The sequence below is a fragment of the Nyctereutes procyonoides genome, unplaced genomic scaffold (genome assembly GCF_905146905.1).
Source record: "Nyctereutes procyonoides isolate TBG_1078 unplaced genomic scaffold, NYPRO_anot_genome, whole genome shotgun sequence".
Classification (NCBI taxonomy): Eukaryota; Metazoa; Chordata; class Mammalia; order Carnivora; family Canidae; genus Nyctereutes; species Nyctereutes procyonoides.
The window spans coordinates 31,237,847-31,251,308 of NW_026575052.1; the positions used below are offsets into that span (position 1 = coordinate 31,237,847).

General features: G+C 41.5%; 1 protein-coding gene across 1 annotated transcript; it reads right to left on the bottom strand.

Moving 5' to 3' along the window:
• Positions 1 to 1,779: 1,779 nt before the first annotated feature.
• MRPS36 (mitochondrial ribosomal protein S36) lies at positions 1,780 to 10,664 on the bottom strand. The gene is made up of 4 exons (XM_055332062.1): positions 10,540 to 10,664; positions 5,479 to 5,542; positions 3,796 to 3,983; positions 1,780 to 2,825 (listed from the first exon to the last, which is right to left on the bottom strand). The coding sequence occupies exons 1-4, from the start codon at positions 10,579 to 10,581 to the stop codon at positions 2,808 to 2,810; spliced, it is 312 nt and encodes a 103-aa protein (XP_055188037.1). The 5' UTR covers positions 10,582 to 10,664; the 3' UTR covers positions 1,780 to 2,807.
• Between the last annotated feature and the right edge of the window lie 2,798 nt (positions 10,665 to 13,462).

Sequence of the window (13,462 nt, forward strand, 5' to 3'; positions counted from 1 at the left end):
CTGGGTTCATTAGGTCACCGTATGTATAAAATGCCATTCAGCATCTGTATAGCATTGTCCAGTTTACAAAGCACTTGCACATATGAGCACTAGCCAGCCTCCAAGATCGCCCAATGCGTCTTCCCTTCTGCTGTCAGGGCACTTGTGTAGTCTATTCCCACAGTGAAACAGACTGTTCTGTGTGACTTGTGGAATATGTCAGAATTGAGTGCATGTAACTTTTCTTTTTTAAGATTGTATTTATTTATGAGAGAGAGATTGAGAGGCAGAGACCCAGGCAGAGGGAGAAGCAGGCTCCACGCAGGGAGCTCGACGTGGGACTAGATGCCGGGACCCCAGGATCATGCCCTGAACTGAAGGCGGCTCTAAACCAATGAGCCACCCAGGCTGCACCAGTGCGTCTCTTAAGTAGATCATAAAAGGCACTGCTCTTTCAGCCTTGCATGCTTAGATGACTCACTCTGGGGGAAATCAGCCATCAAGCCATGAATTCAATCAGGCCGCCCCGTGAGGAGGACTATGTGGGGAGGAACTGGGGCCTCCTGCCAACAGCCAATATCAACTTGCCAGTCTAGTGAGTGAGCCACCCTGGAGGTAGAGCATCTAGCTCCAAGGCCCTCGGTAACTGCAGCCCTGGCTGGAGTCTGATTGCACCTTCTGAAAGACACTGAGCATAACTGTCCAGCCAAATTACTCCAGAATTCCAGACCCAGAGATATCATGAGCTAATAAGTGATTATTGTTTTAGCCACATTTTGGGTTTTCAGTCATTAAGTTTTGATTTGCTACAGAATAATACACAATTGATCCTGCCTATATTATATACTGTTAGGGAGCAAAACAGAAACTTGAACAAATTCAGCAATTTGCTCATGGTTATGTACATTTAAGTGCTTAATTCCTAAGTGAAAATGTGGCTATTGGGATTCCTGGGTGGCGCAGCGGTTTGGCGCGTGCCTTTGGCCCAGGGCGCGATCCTGGAGACCCAGGATCGAATCCCACGTCGGGCTCCCAGTGCATGGAGCCTGCTTCTCCCTCTGCCTATGTCTCTGCCTCTCTCTCTCTCTCTGTGTAACTATCATGAATAAATAAATAAAAATCTTTAAAAAAAAAAAAAAGAAAAGAAAATACTGGCTATTGATCTATCCTTTTTGGGAGCTCATCCTATGACACCATTTCCTACTGAAGATGCCTTTTTGCCATACTTAAGCTGACAAATTCTGTAAATGTGATAGTTTTTCATTGCACCATTCATGGTAGGAGCTGTAATGAAGATGACCTTCAGACAGTTCTAGTATGGGGTTTCTGACTGCTGGCCCATAGTATCACACAAATCATTCTTCATTACTTGAACCCACTCTGTATGGGAAAGCAAAAAAATCAACCTTGACTTCCTTTTAGTGAAGTGAAAAAAAGGAGAAAGAAGAGAATAGTGCTAATCTTTTAGAATATTTTCCAAATAAGTTTTTAAAATAATAACAGAAAAATAATGAGTCACATTGTTTTGTTGAGTGACCAAACACCTATTTCGTATTCGACTTGGGCAACATTTACACTAGGTCACAAGAGAATTTATAAGAGAAGCAGATCAACTATGAAATAACAAAAAAAGTAAAGTTTAATCCACAGGCAACTGAGTAATAATTCAATAACAATTTGACTCTAATGCCCACAAGCTACCCTTACTATCAGGGATGACTTATTTATTTATTTATTTATTTATTTATTTATTTATTTATTTATTTGGGATGACTTCTTTAAAGCATATTATAGATATCATTCAACGTATGGAAGAAAATTTATTTAGCTTTGTGATGCTTTAGTTTCACAATAATGCATACCCTTGGCACTGTAAGCCCCTAAAGTTCCATAAATAGCTTTAATAAGGTAAATATTTAGGTTGATTTTAAGAGGCTTTCAGACATTAAGTTTGAGAAAGTTAGTGGCTTTCAGAATTTGCATATATGACAAAACAGTAAAATAAATCAAATAGTAAGACTTAACACCCCCCCTTCCCCCCGTTTTTAAAGACTTAACACCCTTAATAACATAGTAAGCTGCAATTTCTAATCAAACATCTCTTCCTAGATTATATTCATTTTGATCTCTTATTTTCCATTTTAAACTCTGGTATTTTCTTCTGAATATAGGTTACAAATAATCTTTTGTGTTAACTCCCAGTTTTAATACCACAAAGTTCCCTGTTTTACCTTAACTGTATTTTTATCATCTAGTGTAGGATATGCTTTTTAAACTAGTTATACTCTAGTAACTTTGTGAATGAAAAAATGTTAAGAAAATAAAGAACAAAGAAAAAAAAGAAATTAAAAAAAAAAAAAAAGAAAATAAAGAACAAATAATGGAGTCATTCTTTCACTAATCCTTATCCAGTTTCAGGAAAAATCATTCCCCCAAAGCAGCAATCTGTATGGTAAATCTTTCCATGTCCGAAACAAAAGTGAAATTATGGGAAACCTATGATAGTTTACTACATATTGTATGCTTTTAATAGCTCAACACTGGTAATACTTGATAATCAAGAGTAAATTAATAGGCTAACATTTAAAAATGTATACTTTAATAAGTATATAAGCAATTAGGTAAGCTTGTGAAGAAACTGACCAAGATAACATATATTAGGAGATACAAGTGTCCATCTAAATTTTCTATATTTTTTTTCTTTTTTTTTTAACAGAGTATTTATTCAAGTTGTTTACTGTATAATTTCTCATGTGCCATTTTGGAAGTTCTTTACTGTAAAGACTATTCTTTTGTCTGATGACAAACAGCAGCCACACTGTCAGTGATTATTCCGGACCTCCACGCTGAAAATGAAAAAAACAAAGCAAAAAGATTAGGTATTAACTTTACAGAAGAAATGCTTTCACAGTCACTATACAAGTTTACACCATTTTAAGCAAATGATCTTTAGGTATTTAAAAACGATTTCAGTTTTTCATTCCTCTTAAGCACTCCTATCAATATTATAAACAATTTCTGGGATCCCTGGGTGGCTCAGTGGTTCAGCGCCCCCCTTCCACCCAGGGCGCGATCCTGGAGTCCCAGGATCGAGTCCCACATCGGGCTCTGCATGGAGCCTGCTTCTCCCTCTGCCTGTGTCTCTGCCTCTGTCTCTCATGAATAAATAAATAAAATTAAAAAAAAAAAAAAAAGGAAAACAATTTCTGATCCGGAAGGGACTCAAAAGTTGACCCTGATTGATGGTCCTCAAATTTCTTGGTCTCAGCAGCCCTTCACACCTTGCCTTGGAAAACTACCAAGGTCTACCGAGCTTTTTTCTTGCTTTTTTTTTTTTTTTTACCAAGCTTTTTTCATGTGGCTATAGCTATTGCTACTTCCCGTATTATACTTCCACACATATATTCCTTCATGTACTTTTACCGAGGGCTTGTTACATGGTGTATTTCTCATAGTCTTGGCCAACCTGACTATCTTAGTTTTAACTATGGACCCGCCATGACAAGGTGATGGAAAGAGCAAGTAAATCAGCCTATGAAATTCCAAAAGCCAAAAATGTTCACGTGGGATCCCTGGGTGGCGCAGCGGTTTGGCGCCTGCCTTTGGCCCAGGGCACGATCCTGGAGACCCGGGATCGAGTCCCACGTCAGGCTCCTGGTGCATGGAGCCTGCTTCTCCCTCTGCCTATGTCTCTGTCTCTCTCTCTCTCTCTCTCTGTGACTATCATAAATAAATAAAAATTAAAAATAAAATAAAATAATTTAAAAAAATGTTCACATGTTTTGCAAGGTACTAAGATAAAGAGCAATGACGTACTTGGATAAATTCAATTTCTTCTTGAGACACAAGTTTCCTTCTGTATTTCTGAGGTAATGTTTTTATGATTTCTGCAGTGTCTGGTGGACCATGATGCATCAGCAAATCGGGTGATTTATTTCCCTTAGAATGCTGTGAAATTGAAGAAGAATGAGATGGTAGTCCTGCTGATCTCAAAACTTCTGATACTGAAAAAAAAAGTAGAGAAATAAATTGTTCAGGTGTCTTAAAATACTACTTTGAGTATCTATTATTGAACAAGCAAGTCATTCTTCAAATGCTAAGTGTAGTTCTAAGAGGTGTTACTGAGTAACAGTTGGGTAGCTATATTTAATTTCATAAAACGAAGTAGCTTTAAGTGAATGAATTACTAAATCAAAAAAGTCTGTAAAATAATAAAATTTCTAGATAATGGAGTTTAACCCATATGGGTCATCTACATTACTTAACTTTTGTCATATGGTGGCATTTCCAGTTAAAAATTATTAAAATCAAATAAAAAATGTTAAACTCCTCCCTGAATTAATGATTAAATATCTTGTAATAAAGACAGGGACAATCATAATGATCACTGAGTAATGTATAGAATTGTTAAATCACTATACTGGACACTCTAAGTTAACTATACTGGAATTAAAAAAAACACAGAGATAAAATAAAAGATCAGATAAAAGGGAGGGGTAAGAGGAAAATAGGACTGGTTTAGATTTTCAATTACTTTATAGGCAAGGATTGCTCAGGTTTAAGGCAGTCTTTACCTACTGAATGAATGAATAAATAAGTGAATGAAAGAAAAGTTCGGCTGGCAGAAAAATACAGGAATGGCTACTGTTCCTCACAATCTCTCTCCCAATCTAAAAGCGGGAGAGTCTTTTAAAAGACAGAAGAGGGCAGCCTGGGTGGCTCAGCAGTTTAGCGCCGCCTTCGGCCCAGGGCATGATCCTGGAGACCCAGGATCGAGTCCGCGTCGGGCTCCCTGAATGGAGCCTGCTTCTCCCTCTGCCTGTGTCTCTGTCTCTCTCTCTGTGTCTCTCATAAATAAAATCTTTTTAAAAAAAGAAAAGAGAGAATAAAAGGGGATCCCTGGGTGGCTCAGAGGTTTAGCGTCTGCCTTCCGCCCAGGGCGTGATCCTGGAGTCCTGGGATCAAGTCCCGCATCCAGCTCCCTGCATAGAGCCTGCTTCTCCCTCTGCCTTACTCTCTCTCTGTCTCTCATAAATAAATAAAATCTTAAAAAAAAAAAAAGAAGAAGAAGAAGAAAAAAAGACAGAAGAAAAGGGAATCCCTGGGTGGCTCAGAGGTTTAGCATCTGCCTTCCGCCCAGGGCATGATCCTGGAGTCCTGGGATCGAGTACCGCACTGGGCTCCCTGCATGGAGCCTGCTTCTCTCTCTGCCTGCCTCAATCTCTCTCTCTCTCCATGTCTCTCATAAATAAATAAATAAAACCTTAAAAAAAGAAAAAAGAAAAATTCAGAGACATGTTCTGTTGAGTCACCACCTTTTTAAATGGAGGAAGCAAGTTAATTTCTACTTGCATGCCACCTAGCATACTATTGTGATCTAAGCTACAATGGTCTCTCCCTGATTTTAAAATGGGAAATAATGCCTGTAATAGAATATTCATATATAAATATGCCTGTACATATTTATTTATTTATTTTTAAATCTGAAGTACAACTTACCATTAGGTTTAGGATTGTCTCTTCTGTCAGGGAACCTTATTAATGGTGTATGTGGCTTGACTACCTAAAGGGAAAATAAAATACATGGAAAAAAAAGATGCACTAAAATAGACTCATTTACTATAAAAGAAACAACCTACTGAACTTCATAGATACCTTTGTTAAAATAAACTTAGTATTTGACAGCGACCTTAGTTTTTAAAAGATTTTATTTATTTATTTGAGATAGAGCAAGAGAGTGAGCACAAGCTTGGGAGTTGAGGGCAGAGAAAGAGGGAGAATCAGACTCCCCGCGTTCCCAGGACCCTGGGATCATGCCCTGAGCCAAAGGCAGATTCTCAACTGCCCATCACTCAGGCGCCCCATTAACAGCAACTTTAAATCTTACTATTTTACTCTTCTCCAACCAGGAAAACTGGTCTATGAACTATTAATTCGTTTATCTTATCTGCTCTTCATAATAACTTTGGACTTTACACATTATAAGACATTTTACTATACTACCAACAGACCTCAAAACAGCCCTATTAAAAAGATGATATACATTTTATGTTATATAACATATATTGCTGAGCTGCTTGGTAAGAATTGGAAGTTTCCTGACTTGTATTTTTTAAAAAAGATTTTATTAGGCAGAGACACAGGCAAAGGGAGAAGAAGCAGACTCCCCGAGGGGACTTGATCCCATGACCCCAGGGTCATATCCTGAACCAAAGCAGACGCCCAACCACTGAGCCACCCAGGTGCCCCATCCTGACTTGTATTGAGCGTTGTTTTCCTATTATGTCAATAACTAGCAGATATTTGGAAGAAACGGAAAAAAGCACAAATAAGAAAACACTATAATCTCCAAACCCACGTAAAACAGATTTAAACATTTGTTAACACTTTTGGTCTGAGGCTATTCCCACAGAAATATGTATTTTTAGAATACTATTTATAACAGATATTTGCAGACTATTAATGTTTTATCCCTAAAATTCCAGAGGAACTATAGGGAGGAACTTACAGGGACCTTTAAATAGGAAATTTTCTGAGACAATGCTAAGATTCAAAAACAGTACTATTTGCACCTAAGGTAATCTCTAAGTTGCTCTGTAACTAGTATATTGAAGTGTGTGTTTATCTGCAAAATATTTAGATATACGTAGTACATATATTTTATATGAGTACAGAAGTAAATAGGCTTGTTGGGATTGGCCTGAAAGTACCACCATAATTGTGCTGCTGTGAGAAAATGCTGGAATAGAGTTGTCTCCCACAGCAAAGGAGCACACTCAAGTCTTTCATGTTAAAAAACAAAACTCTAGGGACGCCTGGGTGGCTCAGTGGCATGGGTGTCTGCCTTCGACTCAGGTCATGACTCCGGGCCTGGGGATGGAGTCCCACATCCGGCCCCCTGCATGCAGCCTGCTTCTCTCTCTACCTGTGTCTCTGCCTATGTCTCTCATGAATAAATAAACAAAATATCTTTTAAAAAATAAACTCTAAATATAAACACATAGAAGCAACTATAACTGTATATGAGTTGGTAACATAACTAAGGGAATAAAAAGGCGAATCCAAGTAACTTTCATAGTGCTTAGACTCTATACTTCAGTCTAAAAGCAATGATAATAATACTAATACTAAGAAATCTTTAACTTCTTAACCGAGTAGGTTAGTATGGGTAACTGCATAAATGTAGCAATTTGGAAACCAGGTACTGCAGGACACAGGCAGAGGGAGGGGAGAAGCAGGCTCGGGATCCCGGGATCCAGGATCACGCCGAAGATGGATGCTCAACCACTGAACTACCCAAGTGTCCCATATTCTACCTTTTGTATACTCTTCCCCTTATTCCTCCATTTTAAAAGTGGTATTAGAGCCAAACAGTCAGAATAATATTACCAACAAGTCTTTCACCTGTATCTCCATTATATAATATTAGTTGTTGCAGTCACATACTTTCAATGTTCATATCCATTTCCTATACTGAAACAACTCCAGGTATAACTAAGTATTCCTCAGCTGTCTCTCATTCTCTGGGAGATCTAGTAGGAAGGGCACCAGGGAACAATATTCCCTGAGTTATTAAAGGTGTAGAAGGATTTGTGGCCTTTACAACTTGAAGGTCAGTGTAGCTGGATGTATCTGTGGTTTATCTCTTCTTCTAAATTTTACTTATTTATTACAGAGAGAGAGAGAGCGTGAATGAGTGTGGAAGCATGACTGAGGGGAGGGGCAGAGGGAGAAGCAGACTCCCTCCTGAGTAGGGAGCCCAATTCAGGCCAATCTCAGGACCCCAGGATCATGACCCAAGCCAAAGACAGATGCTTAACTGACTGAGCCACACAAGTGCCCTCCTCACCTTTTCTTTCCTTAACTACCTTAAATATGTTATCCACGTGTCCTCTTTTATGAGCTGTTATTGTTGAAAACTGATAACTTTTGTTCTAAGTGCTTGATCTTGTTGCCTGGATCACCCAAGAATTTTTTTTTTATTTTTCTCCTTTAAAATCTAAAGATTCTAGGGACTGTTGGGTGGCTAAGTCAGTTGGGCGACTAACTCTTGGTGTCAGCTCATGACCTCAGGGCCCTGGGATCAAGTCCTGCATGGGACAGGCTCCCTCTCTTTCTGCCCTGCTACCCCCATGCACTTGTGTTCTCTCTCTCTCTCTCTAAAATAAATAAGTAAGGGACGTCTGGGTGGCTCAGCAGTTGACCGACAGCCTTTGACTCAGGGCGTGATCCTGGAGTCCTGGGATCAAGTTCCACATTGGGCTGCCCACAGGGAGCCTGCTTCTCCCTCTGCCTGTGTCTCTGCCTCTCTCGCTCTCTCTTTGTGTCTCTCATGAATAAATAAAATCTTTAAAATAAATAAGTAAATTTAAAAAAAGAAATCTAAAGAATCTACTAGAATACACCCATTGGTCAACCACACTTGGTTAATTCTCTCAAGCTTAAGGTAAAGGTTTAAGTCTTTTTTTTACAACAGGAAAGTTTTATTAACTTTTAGGTTAGGTTAGGTTTTGAGACTTGTTCTATTTGCTTTTTCAGAGACTACTTAGTATACAAAAGTTGCATCTTCCTGTTTTTCTCTACCTCTATGACTTTCTCTGAACCCTTTTAATCTTTTACTTCATTGTTCTGTGATTTTTTTTCATTTTCCTCTTTTCATGCACTATTTCCTTTAGCAAAACTTGAGTTGCCTATTTACCTCTTCATTCCTTGTACTTCAGTATTTACTTTTTAAGAGCTCTTTTAGTTCTTCACTAAGTTCGGAGCTGCATTGTTCCTAAAATCTTAACCTAAAATCTAACCTCAACTACAACCTTTTAACTTGTAACTCTGTGTAACTCTTTTCTGTTACTTCCCATTGTAAGCTTCACCAAACCCTTCAGTTCCTTGATTGTTCCTTATTCCAGTCAATTGGTTCCACCCTGACTTTACCCCCTTTCTTACCTAGCTTTGAACCCAATGTCCTCTTACCAGCACTCTCAACCTCCTTGCTGGAGGATTATCTTCACCTTACCTGTAAATCTCAAATCCTGAATGAATCCAACTACCCATCTTCTTCCCATATCTCATGCAGTCAAAATGATTTTGTAAATGATAAATCATCTTTCTGATTATGATCAACCCAAACATAACAAATATATATGCTTGGCATTTGGGCATTTTTATAGAAGTCTTTTTGTAGATATATGCATTTATTTCTCTTGGGTAATAAACCTGTGAGTAAAACTCCTAGGTCATAAGGTAGATATGTTTAACTACTAGAGACTCACAAAACAGATTTCCAAAGTGGCTAGAGGATAATTATACTCCTACCAGCAATGTATGAGAGTTTTAGGTTCTTCACACTGTCCTCTCCTAGTATGGGCAGTTTTTAAAATTTGCTTAACTTTGATAGATGCAGTAGTACTTCCTGATTTTAATTTGTATTTTAAGTAATGAAGTAGAAAGTCTTTTCACAGGCTTATCGCTCGTTTGTCTATCTTGTGTTGTGCAATTTCAACTCTTTAACCCGTTTTTAAGTTGAGCTATATATTACAGATAGGTACGGTTATACATAATGGATACCAGCCCTTTGTAAGAGGTCTTCCCTGTCCTCGCAGAACCTTTAATCAGTCAAGGCACAATATCTGCCAACTGGAATGAGTGAGGATCATTCCTTGCAGAGGGACTGAAGGCTGAGATCTGGGATTATCTTCCAGACTCAAACGGCTTTGAGAACAAGTCCTAAGAGATGTGCTTGTGCAAAAGGGAAATGCACGTCTCACATCAAAGTCAAAAACCATACAAGAATACGCTTTCAGAGCTGAAAGCAGATTGTGCGAAACTACCGCGAATGTGGACGTGGGGTCCCTTTACTCGCCCGCTTCGCCCCCTGAAGCCCAATCGCGGCTACAGAAGCGAATACGAAAGCGGTCGGGAGTCCGTGAGCGGCCGTGAGCGGCCGCGAGCGGCGTGGGGATTAAAGGGCTCCTCTAGGTACCGATGTAAACTCAGCGGGGAAAGCAAGCAAGCTTGGGAAACCAACACCTGCATCGTTAAAACGTGACAGCTGCACTTAAGTAACACCTCTGCGCCCCCGTCCCCCCGTCCAGCCGGTAGCCGGACGCTCGGATCGCTGAGGACGAGGCCGGGGGGGACGCGGGGGGCAGGCCAGGGCTCCGGCCATTCCCGAGACCTTGAAGGGACGCGGGTCAGACCCGGGGTTCGCGTCCTTCCCATTGGCTGCTCGGGGGCGGTCCAGGCAGCGCCACGCGCCCATTGGCCGGACCACGGCCAGGGTGGCCCAGCCCGTAGACTGCGGGCCCCCCGGCTGCTCCCGACCCCCCGGCGGGTACGGGTCCGGGCCCCCCGGCTGCTCCGGGCCCCGCGCTCCCGCAGCCCGGCTCGAACCCTCAGCTCCAGGCCCCGGCTCCCTGCCCGACCCGACGGCCACAGGTCCAGTTCCCACACAGAACCCGCGGGGGGGGGCCGGGGTCACCGCGCAGCCTCCGCCTCCGCCATTGCTATAATCGCCACCATCCCTACCGCCCACGGCGCGAAAAAGCGACCCAGTCTCCTTACCTGAACGACCCTGCTGGCGGACGCCATCTTGCTGCCCATCATGACCCCAGGCTGGGGAGGCTTCCGGGGCGCTCGCTCTGCGCCGGGATAACGGGAGCCCCAGGCGGCGGGCTGCGGGGGGCGGGCCTCCCGTGACGTCACGGGGCGGGGCGAGCGGCCCCGGGCGGGCTCCTCCTCCGCTGTGCTGGCCCCGCCCCCGTGCCCCCCCCACCTGCCCCCCACCTGTCCCTGCTGACTTTGTGTCAGCTGTTCCTTCCCCGGAGAGCTTTTTTTTTTTTTTTTTTAAATAATTTATTTACTTTGAGACAGAGAGAGAGGCAGAGACACAGGCAGAGGGAGAAGCAGGCTCCATGCAGGGACTTGGGACTTGGGACTGGATCCCGGCACCCCGGGGTCACACCCTGGGCGGAAGGCGGCGCTAAACCGCTGGGCCACCGGAGCTGCCCTGTATTATGGTTCTAAATGTCCCTATTTACCTGGCCTTTGACTCCCTTCTTGTTCCATGTCCCCTGTTCTGTCATTGGCTGTAGACCCTTAGGCAAAACTCACCACGCATGATGGCCTCTTGTTGTGATTCAGTAAAAAGTACCTAAGACAACTTGTGAATTTTCTTGATAAAAAAATTTGAACCTACAAAAAAATATTTGAACTTACATGTAATAAAGCAGATCTAACTTCTAGTTTAAAGAACACAGGTGTGAAGACGCCTAGGTGGCTCAGTGGTTGCCTTTGGCTCGGGTCTTGATCCCAGGGTTCAAGAATGGAATCCCTCATCCGGCTTCTCCCTCTGTCTGTGTCTCTCTCTGTCCCTCATGAATAAATAAGCTTTTCAAAAAATAAAGAATACAGATGTAAAAAAAATAAAGAATACAGATCTTTATATATAAAATTATATAAGCTACTAGGAAGCAATGAGACAAGTCCTAATAGAAAACTTTGTACAAGTCATCTGGTTTAAATCAGTGACTGTAAAAAAAAAAAAAAAAAATAGGGTGCCGGTGCATATAATCTGATGCTCAGTTCAACTCAAATATGCTAGTGTTGATGGAAAGCAGCCATAAATAATATGTACATCTATGGGCAAAGCTTTGTTCCAATAAAACTTCAATTATAAAAACAGCCAGCTGGTAAGCCATAGTTTGCTGGCCTCTGATATAGATGAACCAACCAAATGAAGGAACTATGAGCCTCACCAGCAATCACATTTAAAATATATACTAACAAAAGCACCGCAGGCCCAGAATTTAAGACGGACTGAGATGTAAAATGATATTTGGGTGCCCAGCTGAGAAAGCTGCTCAGGACATAGTCTCTAATGCCTTCTTCAGATATGGCCAAGGCCAATAATGGAAAGGGAGAACTTAGCAAAGCGCAGAGTCAAAAAACACAAAAGAACCTCTTCCAGGGCAGCCTGGGTGGCTCAGCGGTTTAGCGCCGCCCTCAGCCCAGGGCGTGATCCTGCAGACCCCGGATTGAGACCCACATCGGGCTCCCCACAGGGAGCCTCCTTCTCCCTCTGCCTGTGTCTCTGCCTCTGTCTCTCATGAATAAATAAAATCTTAAAAAACAAACAAACAAACAAAAGAAACAAAACACCTTCTTCCAGTGAGCAGTATAAGAACCGAATCAAAAAGTGTTCCCCCTGCCTCGGAAAGGGCACCTCCTATCATCTGCCGAGCAGTATTTCGGAATTGCTAACCTTGCCCCCTATAGTATGCTGGCTGTGTGAAGCAACAGAATTTGTCTTTTTCAGTTCATTAATCTCCAGATCATGAAAAGCCACATTTGGACCTGATGTGAAAGACTATCGTGAGATCCTGAACTTTGAAACTGTGATGACTGAATGAGACTGTTAACTTTCCTTTGGGAAGTGTGTCTTCTATGTGCAAAAAGGAAGTTAATATTTAAGACCAAGACTTCATACTGTGGTGGACTTTATGCTTTTCAGCAGATACCCATATTCTTCCCCCCACTCTGAAACCTAGCATTCCCCTGTTGTGGGAGTATACTTTCTTGTCCCAGTGATGTTTGGCTTGGTGAAATTAGCCTTCGTGGAAATAATGTACACCTTTCCCAAGTAGAAACTTTATTTTTTAAAAAAAGATTTTATTTATTTGAGAGAGAGGGAGAGCACAAGCAACGTGAGGGGCAGAGGAAGAAGCAGATGTGGGGCTTGATCCCGGGACTCGGGGATCATTACCTGAGCTGAAGGCAGATGCTTAAACTTAATGAGCCACCCAGGCACCCCTCAAGTAGAAACTTTAAAATCATTTCAGGAAAATGCAGTTTTTTAGATGGTGCTGAATCTTTCTATCAGGAAGGTATTTTCCAGAATGCCTTTCCGTAATAAATATATAACTTGTTGGGGCACCTGCCTGGGTGGCTCAGTTGATTAACCCTCTGACTCTTGGTTTCAGCTTGGGTCATGATCTCATGGGTGGGGGGACAGAGCCCTGCTTTGGACTCCATGTGCACTGAGAAGTCTGCTTATCCCTCTCCCTCTCCTCCCACTCATTCTCTCTCTCTCTCTCTAATAAATCAGTAAAATCTTAAAGAAAAACAATGTTGAAAACACTACGTTGTCTATAAAAAAGATCAACAGTTCCAAAGTAATAAAGAACTCAAATCAGAACTTCCTCCAAAAAGGAATGGGATGCTGTAAAAGATGGCAAGTTCTATTTTTTTTTAAATTTACTTAAATATATTTTTAGTAACCTGTATACCCAACATGGGGCTTGAATTCAAAACTCCGAGATCAAGAGTCACGTGATCACCTGAGCCATCCAGCAAGTTCTATTTTTTCATAAGACAAAGTAACATTTACTTTTTAACTTCTAAAAGTAAAGCATAATACAGAAATACAAAATAAAAAATTCACAATTACTCTACAAGAACCACAGGCATTAACCCTTTGGATAGGTTT

What these genes read in the sequence shown, in the direction of transcription:
- MRPS36 (XM_055332062.1), bottom strand. Translation starts at nt 10,581, where the DNA reads ATGATGGGCAGCAAGATGGCGTCCGCCAGCAGGGTCGTTCAG. An exon ending in CCGCCAGCAGGGTCGTTCAG is followed by an intron (nt 5,543 to 10,539) that starts GTAAGGAGACTG and finishes TTTTCCCTTTAG; the next exon opens with GTAGTCAAGCCACATACACC. An exon ending in AGACAATCCTAAACCTAATG is followed by an intron (nt 3,984 to 5,478) that starts GTAAGTTGTACT and finishes TTTTTTTTTCAG; the next exon opens with TATCAGAAGTTTTGAGATCA.